The sequence below is a fragment of the Pelophylax lessonae genome (genome assembly GCF_965119305.1).
Source record: "Pelophylax lessonae genome assembly, chromosome: 3".
Classification (NCBI taxonomy): domain Eukaryota; kingdom Metazoa; phylum Chordata; class Amphibia; order Anura; family Ranidae; genus Pelophylax; species Pelophylax lessonae.
This window is the reverse complement of record NC_138770.1, coordinates 561117197-561136016: the sequence shown is the minus strand read 5'-3', so window position 1 is coordinate 561136016 and position 18820 is coordinate 561117197. Positions and strand designations below refer to the sequence as shown.

General features: G+C 45.7%; 1 protein-coding gene across 1 annotated transcript in view; it reads right to left on the bottom strand.

Annotated features, from left to right (window-relative positions):
* The window catches only part of SNX5 (sorting nexin 5), a 118678-nt gene extending 106479 nt beyond the window's left edge, over nt 1-12199 (bottom strand). Inside the window, exon 1 of the mRNA XM_082252305.1 lies at nt 12035-12199. Coding sequence (XP_082108431.1) covers nt 12035-12184 — 150 coding nt within the window. The 5' untranslated portion in view covers nt 12185-12199. The remainder of the gene's footprint in view (nt 1-12034) is intronic.
* Between the last annotated feature and the right edge of the window lie 6621 nt (nt 12200-18820).

The window sequence follows — 18820 nt, the reverse complement described above, 5'->3', positions numbered from 1 at the left end:
AATGTATGCCTCATGCTGACGTGTGTGGGGGGGGGGAGGAGGTTCTGTGAGACACAGATCGCAGTCTCAGCTATGCTGAGTCTGCAGATCCCTTCCTGTCTGTCACTGAGAAGATCCGCCTGCTTTGTTTACATAAGCAGGCGGGTCTTCTCACCATTTCCCCGGCGATCGGTGGAGGGAGGCAGCCTCTCCTCCTCCGGCCCAACTCCCGCTGTGTCTAAACACCGCCACCTGAATCACATGAACTCCAGCGACATAGGTCTACCTCGCTGGACTCAGGGGAGCCGCACTGCCGCAGTAGGATTACTGTGAGCGGTCGGCAAGTGGTTAACACCTGTGGTGTTATTTTAGTACAACTTAGGCCTCTTTCACACTTGTGCGACTTGTCCTGTGACTTGGGACTGCAAAGTTGCATGACAAGTCGTACTCCATGATTTCCAATGCGAATCGTTCATATCTGTGCAACTCTAAAGTAGTCCCTGCACTACTTTGGTTTTACTTTGGTGTGTTTTGGAGGTCCATCAACCTCAAGATTACACAGGCATTGCTTCAAGTCCAGTCAAAATCGCAACAAAATTGCACGACTTTTAGGTCGCACAAGTGTGAAAGGGGCCTAAAATCTTAAAGAAACTTTTTGAAACGGAATTTCAGGCCCAATGAACATGGAATTGGAATCTGAAGATATAATTTTACACTCACTCCAAACCCAGAACTTTGGAACGGAATGTCTCACCCCTGGACTTCCCAAATAAAGATCAACTGTCAGCCAACCAGTGTCCATTCAATAAACTGAAATATCATTGGTTACAGACCCAAAGCCATTTTCCTATTATAGGACAAGGTGGTTTTCATTTTTTGAGTTTTTTTGTCAGGCAAGGTTTTCCCCGATTAGGGCTCATGCACTCCGGTGTATCTGCAAGCCCAACAGAAAAACACCGTCCTGCACTAAAGTGTAGTGTCCCGGTAAAGATATGGAGAATAACTCCACGGCACAGGGATAGTGCCTTAAGCCTTGCTGGAGGTAATCATCATAAAATATACTCACAGACAAATTAAAATTGCTTGTCGAGGTACGCCGGTTTGCACATAGGAGCGTGTATCCCGCTCCAGCAGGCAGTAAAGCCGTGGCCTCAATTATCTGCCAGCCCGACACTAGTTCACGCACCCACAGGTGGGCCACATGGGAGGATCCTGACCCCGGCTGCGGTGTAACCCAGGTGCCAGGATGCGATTTCCAGTCACCATTGCTACCTGGCGCCTGAGTTTTGTCGAGGCCTGCCTTAGCCTGTCCACACTGGTGCGACTTGTCAGTTCAAAATTCGCATGACAAATCACACCCCATTTGTGCCTACGGAACAGTTCAAATCGGTGTAAATCCAACTTGCACCAATTTGAAAAAAGGTTCCCGCTCTATTTTTGGAGATTTCATGTGCAACTGTGCATGAAATTGCACAGATGTGGGTAGGCTGCACATGAAATTCGGGCTATTTTCTATATAGCTTAGTCTATATAGCTTAGTCTATACATACATTTGTTTTATGAAAAACAAGACTTTCATTTTGCAGTTTATTCTAATAAAACATTTTGCTTTTTTTGATTTTATATCAAAAAGAAAACGAGAAGCGAAAGGAAAAAAAAAAAATGTGTGTATAATATAATATATATATATATATATATATATATATATATATATATATATATATATATATATATATATATATATATATATATATATATATATATATATATATAGGGACAGGAAGTCAGGTAAATCTGTGGATGTAGTCACAGACAGGAGATACACTTCTGCTTGGGTTAGACAATTCACCAATTACTATAGGGTGTCGGCTGCAAAGGTAGCCAGGACGGCTTAAGGAAGTTGAAAGGCCTTCAGCTGTTCGGAATGAGGAAGTTAAGGCCTCTATAATTTGTCCAAAGGAAGTCTATTGATTGCTGCCTCCTGACGCTGTGTGAGCTGGGGAGGAGGAGGACAGTCAGATGTGTGCCTCCCGACGCTGTGTGAGCATGGGAGAAGGATTGCTGCCTCCTGACGCTGTGTGAGCTGGGGAGAGGAGGACAGTCAGATGTGTGCCCCCTGAAGCTGTGTGAGCATGGGGAAGACCTCCTGAAGCGATGTGCGCTGAGGAGGGTAAAAAGTGTTAAGACTACTCAAGGTGAGGTCTTGGACTATTTCCATGTGGAAAGAAATAAATGCACTGTTTGCTATGTGAAGAGACAAGCAAAGGAATGGTTGCTATGTGAAGAGACAAACAAAGGAATGTGTTCTATGTGAAGAGAAAAGGGACATGTTCAATGGACATTTGTTGTGTGAAGAGAAAATAAATGGACTATTGAGTGTCTGCTGTAGGATCAGCAAAGTTTGCCCAACAGTAGGTTGGAGACAGACTCCATAGGTAGGTTCCTGTATGTGAGAAGGTAGCCGCCCACAGTGGCAAGGATTTATTTTGATGTTTTTGAGGCTTGCACTTGTGTGAAGTAAATTGCAATAATAAACCAAACTGTTTGCAACCACTTCTCGGCTATCTACCTGTGTAAACGCACCCCCCCCCCCAAGGGGTCATCCACACCCGCCACCGAGCTAATCCCCTCACTATATTATATATTATATATATATACACACACACACACACACACACACACACCTCAAGCACAACACTAGGAAATGCAACTGAATTGCACAGGAATCCTGCGCGGTTCCTGTGCAATTCACATGCAGTTCTGTGCAGCGCAAACGTAGCCCATTTATTTTAAATGGGTTGAAACTGCAGCACACCAAAATTAGTATATGCGCTTTTTTTTTTTTTTTTAAACGTACTACAACTGGATTGTGTGGTAGTTGTACCATGCGATCCAATGCAGACAAACTCACTGGGATTGCGACCTGCGCTTGGGGTGTCATTAACTTAACACCTGCTGCAAATTGCAAATGGAGTGCTTTGTGAACACTGTGTGCAACATGCACATAACACGGGCTACTTTCACCGTGTGCTGGTGTAACCGGCCCTTAAAGCCCAAAGATAAAGTGAGCTATCAACTTTAGGATATGTTTGGGTTACATCTTAAAGCACAGGAGAAAATGTGTAAGGCCCCTTTCACACGTACGGATCTTTTGTCCGTTTTTCAGCCATCTGTTGACGGATGAAAAACGGACAGCAATGCATTCCTATGGAAAAACGGATGACAACGGATGATCTTCCATTTACAGCCGTTTTCAACCTCTTCTGTCAATTTGAACGGTTTAAAGCCCTATTTTTCAACGGACTAAAAGCGGATATATTTTGACATGACTGAACTGATGAACTGGGTGAAAGGGGTCTAAAGATGGCCATTTGCTAAATAGGTAATTTAGGTAAATAGGTAGATAGTGCAGTGTACAGAGTGGTTCAGAGTGGAGTATACAGTATATCCCAGCACAGAATGCACATCAAGAGACAGTGTGGAATACATGTTCTGTACATATAGCATCATATACAGAGCGACATGAAGTATAAGCTGGAATGCTGTGCAGCATAGCACATAAAAATAAAGAAATATTTAGGAGAGGCCACATACAAATAGAAAAAGGTGTAATGTACAGTGCATCCGGTAAGTATTCACCGAGCTTCATTTTTTCCAAATTTTGTTCCAGCCTTATTCAGAAATGGATTAAATTCATTATTTTCTTTAACCACTGAGTGCCAGACGACGTCTTGATGACGAAACGCGTTGGCGGCACCAGACGCAACGTCCACACGCCCCCATCCGTGCCGGCCTTACTTTCCATACACCGATTGGGAACACGCAGGACGCCGCAGTCGGAACCTCAGTTTCAATTATCTATGTGCCTGCTTGTATCGTCTTGCTTGTTAGTAGTATTTTAAATAAACTTTTTTCTTCTGCATTACGGGATTACGCTATGGTCTTCTGTTATATATTCCCTATATGTTTACATTTGCTTGACCACCACCTATTAGGAGGATTTGGATCTTCCTTGGCTCTGATTCCCCTTGGAGATACTGAAGTCCATCTGGTGTTATCATTTGCTTATTGAGGCTATCTCATTCATTTGAGTGGCCATTTCGCTTTGGTAAGCTGCCTCCCATTACCTTTGCACAGTGGTGTCCTTTTCCTGCACTTTCCTGGGTGTCACAAGGATTGTTTCGTGTCACTTTTTGGATATCATTGCAATTTGGAATCCACATTTATATTAATTGTTTGGGACTTTATTCACATTATTGCCTTTTGGGACTTATCACGTTATATTGATTGATTTTATTTTTTTACAACATAATTTATGTTTTGGTACTATTCACTTTATGTACATTGATTAGCACTACAATACTTTTCAGATGTACTGTAGTTTGGGCTCTGATCACATGAGTGCAATTTCAGCTAAGACATGAGGCGCACAGAATCGCAAGACAATGGAAATCATATTGCTTTCAATGGTGCCCATTCACATCAATGCAACTCAGCACGGCACCATTTTGGAGAAGGTTCCTGTACTATTTGATGCAATCCTAGCATGATATTGACCCCACAGAATATGCAAACCACATCCAAAATGCACTACATAAATCGCACGGAGATGTAGCAAGATAAATCAATACAGGTAGCAATAAAGGATAAGCTCACCTTTTGTAACATGTTACACCTATATTCAGGGTATAACAGGTTACATATGCATCGGCCCCCGCTCTCCCCCAATACCCAGTTCTGACAGCTAGCGGGGATCTTCTGCCCTGCTTAGCTGTCACAATCTAAAAAAGCCCGCCTGGCCGTGTCATCCATTCACAGTGTGCTGTGAATGGGAAAACTACAAGGCCAGATAGCCTTAGCGGATGTCAGCTTGTAGTTCTCTATGAACCACCATGGCGCTGTCGAGCACTGTGGTAGTTCACGGAGTTTCCTGTCCTTAGTGTAACAGCTTGCTCATATCTGAGGTGAAGGCAAACAGATACACAGTCTGCAGGGCCATGGCATTATACTCCCCATCTACTGATCCTGGGTGCAATGCTTTACAGGTCCCCAATGAAAAAATAAAAAAATAAAATGCATATTTATTTACCAGCAAAAACCAGCGCAATTTTTTTTTTGTCAAGGTGAAATTATCTTTCAGGCTGGGTTTACACTATTGCGAATTGGATGCAGGTTTCCATTTTTAGAAGATTGTGATCGGCTCTATGGAGCCCGTTCACATATCTCCAGGGCAGCTCTGGTGCGAATTGCACCGGAGTCCCATGCGTCTTCGGTTTCAGGTTCGAATTCGGACTGGAAACGGCGAACAGGGACGCACCGGGCGCACCCCCCCCCCTGTGATGAGCCACTCCGTGTGGCAGTGTGAACCCTGCCTTAGATTATAACTAAAAGGCAAAGGGTATTGGGTTTCTTTTTTAGTTTTGGATAAGATGGAGAGGGATTAGAACACCTGTCAGGCTTTTATTGGTGTTGGTGTCCCCGGTAGGGCAAGCTTACTTTTTCCATTTCTCCTGTTTACCATTAGCACTGAAGGTGAAAGTAAAGGTAAATGAAAATCCCAAATTCTGGGTTGTACCCAAAACAGGAATACTGCAGATATCTTCCAATGATGGGGACACTAGTTCTGGTGACTAGGAATTTCCTATCACCATCTGTTTTTTTGGGACAGGAAATAAGGGAAAACACTGACAGGGGGTTATAAAAATCCTACTTTACTCTATCCAAAAATCGGAAAAAAAAAAAAACTTTTTCCCTCTTTAAAGACGTAAGGGGAGATTGCCGACTCCTGCACCCAGAACATGTTCATGTGGAGAAGAATTGAAAGATCCCCTGTTCCCCGAGTCCTAACGCCCCATATCCCTCCACCAACTGGATGTTTAAAGCGGTAGTATCCCGCTTTTTGACGCTTTTACCTACAGGTAAGCCTATAAGGCTTACCTGTAGGTACAAATAATATCTCCTAAACCGGCATGGTTTAGGAGATATTTACAGTGCATGCAGCCGCTCGCGTGAGCGGCGCATGCGCTCTGAAGGTCCGGGGGGACCTTCAATTATGTTTGCCGGAGCTTGCCGGAAAAATCACTCCTGCGCGCATGCGCGGGAGTGACGTCATAGCGGCTCCGGCCAATCATCGCGCCAGAGCCGTCTCTTCCGGCCAATCAGCGCGCCGGAGCCGCCGAACCCGGAAGAGATGGCAAGGGATCATGGCAGCGCCCGCAGTGATGTCCGGGGGTCCGTGTCGGGGCTTCGTTTTAAGGTAAGTTACACATAATGGGCTAGTATGCGATGCATACTAGCTCATTATGCCTTTGTCTTGCAGGTTTTTTTCTTTTTTTATAGGGGTTACAACCGCTTTAAATCCTGGCTAAGATATTAGCCCTGAGACTCAACAAGGTCATACTAACCCTGATACACTCAGACCAAGTGGGATTCATGCCCAACAAGAACAGTGCCTTCAACTTCCGAAGACTTTTCATTATTCTCCCTCCAATCCACCCATGATACTATTGGCTCCAAAGTAGTGGTCAGCCTAGACGCCGCTAAGGCCTTTGATTAGGTGGAGTGGGGCTATTTACGGGAGTGCCTTCGGAGGTTTGGCTTTGGCCTCATTTTCATTAAAAGTGGAGAATAAGTAAATGTGTGAGATCACAAAAGATACTATATAATAAATGCGAGTAGGAGATATAGGAGAAAACATGGCTGTGATGGTGTAAGATGTACCATACATTTGAATGCAGATAGGGGGATGTAGATGATTAGGAAAGAATCTACATATGGAGAACCCTAAAAATGAAAAGGACTTAATTAATGGACTATAATGGACAACAGTGACAGAAGATGGAGCACCAAGGACACGAAGATGAGAGGGTGTATAGGGAAATAAAGGGTGAGGAGAATGGGTGAGTGGCAGTGGGGAGAGGGCAGAAAACAGGACGTGACCCCAACACAACAAGCAAGGAAATCACAAAAGGGGCACGAAGAACCGAGCAGCAGTCCCTGTGATAAATCAGGAGACTAGGAACAAACAAGGACTGATGTGATCCAATACGGAAGTCCTTTACATCCCTTATAATCCACTAAAACATCAGCCCGGGACTATGAAATATTTAGAAATGTTCTTTTTGGCATATTATGGGGCACCATTTTCTGTCCTGTTGTTCAAATTCATGGATTAGTAAGAAATACTGTAACCAAAATACTTACTTAACCACTTGCCTACCGGGCACTTTTACCCTCCTTCCTGCCCAGGCCAATTTTCAGCTTTTAGTGCTGTCACACTTTGAATGACAATTACTCAGTCATGCAACACTGTACCCAAACACATTTGTTATTTTTTTGAGACCGATAGCTTTCTTTTGATGGAATTTAATCACTGGATTTTTCATTTTTTGCTAAACAAAAAAGACCCAATATTTTTAGGGAAAAAAAAAAAGTTTCTTTGATTCTGTCATAAAATTTAACAAATAAGTACCGGTAATTTTTCTTTCACTGATATAGGCTGAGGAGGCTGCACCGATGTTCAGTGCCCTAAATATCAGTGAAAATGATTTCCCGACAGGCTTGCCAATTAAAGCGGAGTTCCAGCCATTTCACTCACCTGTCCAACGGTCCAGCGATGCGGCCGCCCGAAGCCTCGATCCTCTCCCTCGGCATCACTGCTGTGGGCACCCGGCTGTGACAGTTTGCGGCTTCACAGCCGGGTACCCACTGCGCATGCGCGAGTCGCGCTGCGCGTTTTGATTGGCCAGGAATCTTCTGGGACCTCTGACATGTCCCAGAAGATTGCAGGGAGGGAGGGAGAGAACTTCCGCTCAGGGCGCCGCGGCGCTCCAAGCGGAAGTGGGAGCGGGTACCTGTCAAAACTAGGCACCCGCTCCCCCCCCCCCCCAAAAATGACATGCCAAATGTGGCATGTCAGGGGGTTAGAATACCTAAAGCGGAAGTTCCACTTTTGGGTGGAACTCCGCTTTAACGGCTCTCCTTTCCTCCCACAGACACAGCGTGGGAGGACAGGACTGCCGATAACAGGCAAGTCTGTTTACATCTGATCAGCTGTGATTGGACACAGCAGATCACATGGTAAAGGGTGGATGTTATTGTCCCTTTACCCTGATCTGTGATCAAGTGTGTACAAAGGACACAGTGGTCACAGAGCGCGCCCACTGCGTGTAAGGGCCAGGGTTCTGGGAGGACGTCTATTGAGGCCCTTCCAGAACTGGAGGACTTCGCTGTAGCCGATAGTGTGGTCAGCAAGTGGTTAAAGTGGATCCTAAAATTCCAAGGTCTGCCTTGTATTGAAAGGAAAAAAAAACTGTAGAGGGCAAAGGTTAGACGGCATACGTACCTTTCCTCTGGCTTTTGCCTACTTTTCTTCGGTAGGGGTGACATTGTCCTCCTTCCGGCAAGATCTGGGGAAGGTTGAGTACCCCAAATCCCTGTGGACTGCTGTATGACCATTGTTGTTCATCCATTACAGAACCAAAAGGAGTTGGATTACAAACATGAAATATAAATTCAGAACTCTCCAGAAATGAAATAGGACGCAGCACTAACTTTCTACTACTAGGGTAGGACCAGGACAAGGGAAAAACCACAGCCACCATCTGCATCTAAGTCTAGAAGGCCACATAGCTGACCACCATGGGCAACAGGACCAGGAAGAGACTAGCAGTGAATCCAGATAAAGACAAAAGATGTAAATAGTTCTACGGTGACAATCCCATGTTCTCCCAACCCTTGGAGGGTCATGAGGAGAGATCAGCGACATCAGCATACAATGAAGGTCACACTATCAGTCTTCACTCAGTGTTCCAACCAAAGGAAGACACTGGGGACATGGCCTTGCCCCTTTTTTTATCATTCCAGTAATGGTAATCAGAGCTGTGACCCCTTACCCAATACTTTAAGCAATAAACAGCAGACAGAGGACAGTGTGGACTTCATCAGCACTGAGCTCTCAGCTCGGATGAACACAAATACGAAAACACAAATCTGCCCACCCATAGAGTTTGTATGGATCGGTCTTACCTCCATCACAGGATTAAGAAAAAAAATAAAAATCAGAATGTCAGAATGGACACCGTTCTGATCTGACAACAGAGGATGGAACAAGGGATGACATGTGAAAAGGGTCTTAGAAGCCAAGACCCCACAACCCTGGATCCCAACCTGCGCCCCTTCTTAGAGTCTGTGTGGCCCCTGCAGACAGTAGTCGGTTTCCTCATTGCCTTGTCACTGATCTCTTGCACTCTCCTGTAATGTGTCTCCAACAACTCCTATAGTAGATCTGATCATCTGCAGTCATTCACTGGATATTGTCTGCAGCCCTTGGGCGATGCCAGGGGGGGGCGCTTGCCCTTGGGCGATGTCAAGGGGGGCAGCGCATTTGCAGCCCTTGGGCGATGCCAGGGGGGCCGCTTGCCCGCAGCCCTTGGGAGATGCCAGGGGGGGGCTCGCCCTTGGGCGATGCCAGGGGGGGGCCGTGCATTTGCAGCCCTTGGGCGATGCCAGGGGGGCCGCTTGCCCGCAGCCCTTGGGAGATGCCAGGGGGGGGCTCGCCCTTGGGCGATGCCAGGGGGGGGCCGTGCATTTGCAGCCCTTGGGCGATGCCAAGGAGGCCGCTTGCCCGCAGCCCTTGGGCGATGCCAGGGGGCCACACGTTTGCGGCCCTTGGGCGATGCCAGGGGCCGCTTGCCCGCAGCCCTTGGGCGATGCCAGAGGGGGCGCTTGCCCTTGGGCGATACCAGGGGGGCCGTGCATTTGCAGCCCTTTGGCGATGCCAGGGGTGCCGCTTGCCCGCAGCCCTTGGGCGATGCCAGGGGGGGGCCATGCATTTGCAGCCCTTGGGCGATACCAGGGGGGCCGCTTGCCCGCAGCCCTTGGGCGATGCCAGGGGAGGCGCTTGTCCGCAGCCCTTGGGCGATGCCAGGGGGGCCACACATTTGCGGCCCTTGGGCAATGCCAGGGGGCGCTTGCCCACAGCCCTTGGGCAATGCCAGGGGGCGCTTGCCCACAGCCCTTGGGCAATGCCAGGGGCCTCATGGGCTATGCCAGGGGCCATGTGTCTGCGGCCCCTGGGCTATGCCAGGGGCCACACCTGATGAGATTATATATATATTAGACATATGCCGGTTTTCGGTAATTCGATATATCGCGGTATTGCATAGCCACGGTATTGTTATTGTGGCATTTTTAAAATACCGAGTTTCTCTGCCCTGGGTCTGACTTGTGAATTGATACATTTCAGTGAGCTGGATGACTCATTCACTCACACAGCTAAAGCCTATCAGCAGTCTCCCAGTAACTATAAACAAAAATGATTACATTTGTATCTTTTCCTTCCCTCTGCCAGGGAGAAAGGAAGTTTAACCTCTTAAAGACTGGATCTTTTTCTGACATTTGTTGCTTGCAAGTTAAAATCATTTTTTTTTGCTAGAAAAGTACTTAGAACCCCCAAACATTTTATATATTTTTTTAGCAGAGACCCTACAGAAAAAAATGGCGATTGTTGTAATATTTTATGTCACACTGTATTTGCGCAGCAGTCTTTCAAACGCAATTAATAGATTTAAATGAATGAATAAAAAAAAAAAAAAAAACGTAACAGTAAAGTTATCCCAATTTTTTTTTTTTGTTACACAGAGGATCTTTATTCCAAGCTAAAAAAAAATCGTGATTCTCATTTTGGCCAGAACCGTGCAGCTCTAATATATATATATACACACATACACACACGCATAGCAGCCCACATTACATTATTATATAGCCATCAAGCAGTGTCTGGCCTACCTGGTGATGACTGGTCCTGGCGCTCTGATCCAATGGCCTGGTCTTTAAAGGGGCAAATCCTTGCGATCCAGAAGTGGTTAAACCTGCAGGAGGACCGGTGTTTTTATCTATTAATGACTTTACTATTGCTTTAGGCCTGGTTCACATGTATGCGGGTTGGGGGCCCACATTTGCACAGGCATAGCAGCCCATTGATTTGAATGGGCTTGAGCTGCTATGCCTGCGTTTTCAGCTGAAAAAAGGTGCATGCAGAATTTAAAAAAATGCAGTGGCCATGAAATCCATCCTTTTTTTGCACCATGCGACTTACCTGCCGTTGCTGCACACGCAAACTGTTTTTAAATGCCGTGCCCACGTATACAAAAAATGCAGAAAGCTTGCCAGAGCAGGAACTGCAGGTTAGTCGCATGGTGCAAAAGTAGGATGGATTTCAAGGCCACTGAATTTTAAAAAAATGCTGCATGCACCTTTTTTCTGCGGAAAATGAGGGCATAGCAGCCCGTTCAAATCATTGGATTGCTATGCCTGTGCAAATGTGGGCCGCCAACCCGCATACATGTGAACCACCAACCCGCATACATGTGAACCACCAACCCGCATACATGTGAACCGCCAACCCGCATACATGTGAACCAGGCCTAAAGCAATAGTAAAGTAATTTATAAACACCTCCTTCAGGTTTAACCACTTGTTGACCACAAGGATTTGCCCTCTTAATGACCAGGCCATCGGATCGGAGCCGAGCGCCAGGACCAGTTATCACCAGTTAGGCCAGACACTGCTTGATGACCTATTTTAGGCCTGGTTCACAGAGTCTGTACTGACTGACTATATAATAATGTGCATAAGTGAACCAAAGCCCCTAAATTCAGCAATGAAATTGAAGTGAGGTGGAAATTTAATAATTTAAATTTAATAATAGAATACCGTGATAATACCGTATACCGTGGCAAAACCTTAATCAATTAATCGCAGCATGAAAATCTGATACCGTCACAAGCCTAATATATATATATATATACACACACACACACACACACACATATGTGTAGAAAGTTAATGACCCTTACCCTGCCTATATGTCACTACTAGTCCAGCCGCTGCCATCTCCCCAACCTAAGGAAAGTTACAGGCTGAACCCCCCCCTATGTACGAACACACAAGATGTCCGTATGTACAGAGCCTGGAATCAGGAAGTGTGTACTGTATGACGCTTACACTGCTGACAGGGAATGGTAACCTGCAGATAGAAATACCCAGCCTCTACCTTGCCGCCATCGCCTTCCTCCACCGTTAGAGAAGCCATGCTGCAGCGAGAATCCTCTCTTAGCCTCCTCGGGATAGCCGCCTTCTCACTGGGACGCTTCCTGACTCCACCGGCACCCAACTCCACACAGGACCCACCCACATCTTCCATCTGTCACACCCATACAACTTAGCAACCACGCCCCCCGAGCACCCACAGGCTGCTATATAGCCACGCCTTCGTATTAGCGCCGTGTACCTTACCATGTAGCGCCGACACTTGACCACGCCCACTGTTTTTTTTTTTTTTTTTTATAAGTGCAATGAAAGCTTGCTGCTAGACCTCGCCCACACTGCTATTCTCTTCCCCTAAGCCGGACCACGCCCACACTGACAATCCACGCCCATACGACAGATCACGCCCACACTTGTATCCTCCGCCCATGCTGCCAGATCTCGACCACACGCCCGATCCCTTCTACACTGACATTCCCCGCCTATTTATCAGACCCCGCCCACACTGACATTGTCCGCCTACAACACTGGGCGCCAAGCTCCTTGTCAGGGTGCTGTCATGTTCTGTTTAGTTCCAGAAAGACCTCAAAGCAGCTTCACTGCTGAACTGGAACCTGCCATTAGTTCATGTGTCTGGGGCTTATTATACCTAAAGGCAAAACTTTTTGTTCATTTTGGATAGAGTAAGGGAGGGTTATAACCCCCTTTTTTTACAATCTGTGTCCCCGTTTGGGAGATTTCCATTAATTTCCTGTCTTCTAGCCAAAAGCAGGAAGTGCAAGGAACTCCCTCTAAAGTGAGGGTATCCCTGGTTGTCACTGAAACAAGTGTCCCCATTGGAAGATTTCCCCTCTATTCCTGTTCTTAGGGCAACCTAAATGTGGAATTTTATTTTACTTTCACTTTTGTTGATAACAGAAGAGAGGGTGAATCTCGCTAACGGGGGCACAGACACCAAAATAATCATGACAGGGGTTCTGATCCCTCTCCACTCTATCCAAAACCAAAAAAAAGAAAAAGGTTTGTCTTTAGTTATAATTTAATAATGAGGATGTAATTGTATATAAGCATACAAATTGATTAAATGTATGGCTATAAAAGTGATTGCAAAGTCTCGTTTTTGTTTGCTTTAAAAATAACAAATATGTCATACTTACCTGCTGTGGTTTTGCACAGAGCAGCCCGGATCCTCCTCTTCTCAGGTCTCTCTTCGCTGCTCCTGGCCCCTCCCTCCTGTCGAGTGCCCCCACAGCAAGCAGCCTGCTATGGGGGCACCGAGCCGTGCCACAGCTCTGTGTGTCCATTCATACACAGAGCCATTGTTCGGCTCAGACCCATCTCTCCTGATTGGCTAACTGACAGCAGCAGGAGCCAATGGCCCCATGCCACTGTGTCTAAGCCAGTTAGAAGGGAGAGTCCCAGAAGGCTGAGGCACTCGTGCACATCGCTGGATAGAGATGGGGCTCAGGTAAGTAATACAGGGGCCGACGGGGACTGCAGCACATAGAAGGTTTTTTATCTTAATGCATAGAATTCATTAAAATAAAAAACCATCTTCCTTTACAAGTTTAACTATTTCTGGACCGGCAGGATTTACCCCCTTAATGACCAGGCTATTTTTTGCGATAAGGCAATGCGTTACTTTAACTGACAACTGACAATATGTGCATGAGTCCTAAGGTAGAATATCATCTAATGGCTCTTTAACACGTTCTGCCTCCGTAGGTGGATCCGTGCTGCTCAGCAGGGGATCGTAAACACAGATCCCCACTGAGCAGGAATGTGACAACTCCCTCTCCGCTCTGTGTGCCAGAGAGGGAGATGTCAGAGCCCCATGCATCTCTATGGGGTAATTGGATGAGAGGAGACCGCCTGTCCGCTCTCATCCCATCCGATCCTCTGGACGGATGGAAAATAGGGTTTCCATCCGTCTGGATTTCATGGACAGGATCGGATGCGGGTGTCAGCGGGCATGTCTCCGCTTACATCCGCTGCCCCATAGGGATGCATGGAGCATCCGATCAGATCAGCCTAAAAAACTGACAGGCGGATCTGATCGGATCGCTCGTGTGAAAGGGGTCTAACAGACTGGCATCAAATATTTACATAACCATGACTCTGTACATATAACCATGGCACTGTATCTATAAGTATCTATTTCCTATGATCATCAGCTCCATCTAATGGCCATAATGCAGTATTTTCCAGGTTCACACATTCAACCTGGAGATAAAAAAAAGTCTACTAACAATCAATCGTGTCCTCTTTCGCACAGAATCAATGGACATGCAGTTTCACAGGACAATCTCTTCCCCCACGGAGGGGTTCTAGGCATTCTACTATATGCTGCGAGTCCATTCCTCCTCTTAACTTTCCTTCTTTCTGCCTCCCTGATATCATCAATAGTTTCACTCCCACCATTCGAGGTGGAACATTTTCTTTTTTTTTGCCCCGTGACTTTATAAAAGCCCGGACATCATGAGTTATTGAGCATCCTCAACTGGTCTAAGAACGTGTTCAATTTTTTCACTTAGATTAGGCAATTAAACCCCCTATGAGTATTGGGCGGAAACAAAGTATTTTTGGGTTGGTTTGCTTTTCAGGGAATAGCTTACTTAACAGGATGCTATCTACTCCCGGATAACATAAGCAGACTGAACTGCAGTTAGCAATGGCCGTAACCTGGCAGTAAGATTGATGGTATGGTTATAGCTATCTCATGTGTTCTAGATCAGGAGAAATTTAGGGGATTGTCTGCCCCCCCACCCCTTATTGACTGCTACCTAGAGTTACCCTTATAGGCTATGGTACGGAAATGTATCTCCTGTTGTTTTTTTTTATTATTATTAATTGAATTCCTAATTCACGGGCCTCCTTTTTTCTGTTTTTTTCTTTGTTTACTGTGATTGTATACAGTCATCTTCAGACATTGGTTATTCGCTAAAACTGGAGCGCGCAATATCTGGTGCAGCTCTGCAAAGAAACCAATCGGCTTCCTTGTTTTATAGTAAAAGCTTAATGGAACAAGCTAAACTTAGAAGCTGATTGGCTGCCATTCACAGCTGCACCAGATTCTGAGTGCACCAGTTTTGTGTTTTTTTCTATCTCTTTTTTGCATCATATGTTGCAATTTTGTACTCTTCTGTAAAGGTTTCAATAAAATAATATGGGGGGGAGACAAATAGCAGTGCAAATTATTTAGAAATACCAGCGCTTTTTTTCCTCAGAGAATAGGAGCAGGAACTCCCTCTTTTGGACTTTCCCCTTGTCTCCGCCCCTACTTACCTCCGTGAATCGTTCCTTGGTTCCACCCACTTTTTTCTCAGAGAAGAGGTGCAGGAACTCCCTCTTTTGTACTTTCCCCTTGTCTCCGCCCCTACTTACCTCCGTAAATCGTTCCTTGGTTCCACCCACTACCCACCTCCCAGTACCATCCCTTTTAGAAAATACAGAACCAAGTAACATTTGTGATACTAAAATGACTAAGTAATTTGTATGGAATTTGTTAATGATAACAAAAAAGCTGTAAAATAGATCCCCTGCAGCCAACAACAATAGACCCCCCCCCTCAGCAACAATAGATCCAGCCAGCAACAGTGGGCCCCCAGCAGCAACAACAGATCTCCCAGCAGACAGCATCAATAGAACCTCAGGCAGCCAGCTACAATGGACTGCTACCTAAAAAGTAGATCCCACCGTGCAACAACTGACCCCTCAGCAACATAAGACCCACCCCAGCAACAATAAACCCCCTGTAAAACGAGATAATTCCAGAAACAATAGATCCCCCAGCAGCCACACTAGATCCCCCAGAAGCAATAAACCCTCCTGCAGGAATAGATCTCCTCCAGCAACAATAGATCCCTCAGCAGCCAGCATCGACAGACAATGTAGCACAACCCAGCACTCCTTGCCATTACATACATTCAGTGCTGGAGGTGCCGGAACTACGTTCCCTTGCGTTCCTGCTGAAAAAAAGCCCTGAGAAATACCCTCCTAGGTGTACATATTCTTTTTAATAACTGACAGATAAATCGGGCTACATTCACATAAGTATCCAGGGCGGCCACCTGCAGAAATCAGTTGATTCTCGACAGTGGAGCTCAATACTGCATGCACACTGTGTGTGTGAATGACAGCTGCTGTCAGCGGCAGTTTGATACAAATCAGTAGCTAGCAGTGCCACTGTTCGCATCTAACTGCTTCTTCCAGTGGTTACATGTGAAAGTGATGGCGAACCTTGGCACCCCAGATGTTTTGAAACTACATGTCCCATGATGCCCATGCACTCTGCAGTGTAGATGAGCATCATGGGAAATGTAGTTCCAAAACATCTGGGTTGCCAGGGTTCGCCCATTACTGGAAGAGAGCCTTTGACCAACCCAAGGCGCAGGCAGCGTGCATTCAGGTACAGCATTTCTACTGAGTTTCTGCCCGCACACAAACTGTCTGCAGCCAATTGATCAGATTGTATGTGGCCAGACCACAGAGTGCAACTGCATCCAGAGGTGGCGTGTAGCAGCATGATATCGACCTCTGGTCACCCATGTGAATGTAGCAGAAGACTTGTATACATTTCAGGAAGTAAATAACTAACTCACTAAGTGCCGGTACACACTATTGCAATGCGGGAACACTGCGAATATACTGCGTGTTCCCGCATCGCATCCGCACCCCTGGCAGTTCAGACTGCCATATGCGATACGCTGGGGGTGTCAATTCAAAGTTAACAACACCCCCAGATCAGATTGCATATCGCAGTGCGATCTGACAGTTCTGTTGCGGACCAAAAAAAGGGTCCTGTGCGTGTTCACTGCGATTGCAGTGCGAATTCAGCCATACAAACTGTATGGCTAAACATGCCCCGCACAGACATCGCATGTGATTTTAGGAGCAGTGCGCTCGGAATCATATGCGATGTCTGTGATCGCATTAGTGTGAACCGGCACTAACTGTTCCTTCTTGTTAGTCTAGTTTGGTCACATACATGCTTTATGGCAACAACAACAACAGGTGTGATACTGGGAAATATTCCGAAAAACTTGATATCTTTAAAACAGCAATGTTGTCTAAATGGAGAGTGACAAATGTTAGAATAGGTGGCATTCTGACACCAAAGGATGAATTAGAAGAAACCCATGTGCCTCCTCCTGTGCACCATTAAGTGAGTTATACGTGGTGCCTCAATTTTCAATACAACCAGAGTGAATAGCATCATGGGAAAAAAACAAAAACTGAACCGGTCACATTCCTATCCTTGTGCTGCAAATATTGTAACTATTCACGGGACAATATCGTAACAACAGGAGAATAAGCAATAATTGCTCAGGCAATTATTGTATACAGCCCTAAAGGGAAATGCAAAAGATGCAAAGTCAGCAGCAACCAATCAAATTTCATTTTTCAACTGGAAATATCTTCTTAATTGTCAATAGTACTGCACTTTGTACATTTGCTCTACTTTAAAGGCTTATTCAACAAAACAGTGCAAGGAACATACAGTTAGGGATGGCCTTGCGGTTCCCCGGCAGGCGGTTCGTGGCGAACTTTGCTCGTTCGCAGTCCGCCGATGTTGCGAACATATGGCGTTATTTGCGGCGGCCATATTAATTTACTTTGGGGAGAACTTTGACCCATCACACAGCCATCAGGTGGAATAGGACAGCCAATTGAAACATTTCAGCACGGACATACCCCCTACCTTATAAATAGCAAAAATAATTTTTTGGTGCAAAGCACCAGTTCCCTGCGCTCAGAGAGGTGTAGTTACTAGTCCACCTTATTAGGGTCTTTCTACTGTTTCTGGAGCTGTGGACTCGGCAACCCAGGATAATGCTGCAACCTTGCTGCCCTTTATACGACCAGGGAAGTCTGGAAATACTGCAAACAACAAACAAACACAGGGGCGCACGGGCCTAGTGCATTATCCTTTGATTGGTTTATTTAAAAGAAGAAAGATTAAAAATACTCACATCGCAAATCAATTCGTTAAATATTATTCGACACTTTATAACCTGCATTCTGATAACCAGAAAACAAATACCTCTAGAACAGACAAAATCAAAGCCTTCCTAAACAAATATTCCCCAGGCCCCCTATCAACTGAAGCAATAGAGAAACTAAACCAACCCCTGTCAAGGGATGAGGCAATCACAGCACTTAACCAACTTAAACTCGGTAAAAATGGATTTTTGTAAAATCTTACCGTAAAATCCTTTTCTCTTAAGCTCATTGACAGACGTAGTCCTCGTTGATTAATAAGAACTCGGGTTATACTGCCCTCTACAGGAGTAGGACTAGACAGGAAAGAAAACATTCTGGCCACACCTTAGGGGCAGTCCCAGAGGGTATATCCTCTCTCTCTGCTACAGCAAATCAGTTATGTCACAAAGCAGTGTTTAGAGAATTTAACCCAACCCAACTCAAAAACAGAGGGGCGGGTACTACGTCTGTCAATGAGCTTAAGAGAAAAGGATTTTACGGTAAGATTTTACAAAAATCCATTTTTCTCTGTCGCTCATTGACAGACGTAGTCCTCGTTGATTAATAACAACTCGGGACGTCCCAAAGCAGTACCACAAATGAGGGGTGGGAAAATGGAAATCAAAATCCAATCTAGAAGGCCCAACCGGTGCCAACTAGAAGTTTTAAAGGCTCATCAATCACACGATGAGACTCAACTGAAATTCCAACGGAAAAAAACCCTCGAGGTAGACCACCGGTCTCCTCAAATTGCGGCCTGCAAAACCTTGCGGCCAAATGAGGCATCCGCCGATGCCATCACACCAACTTT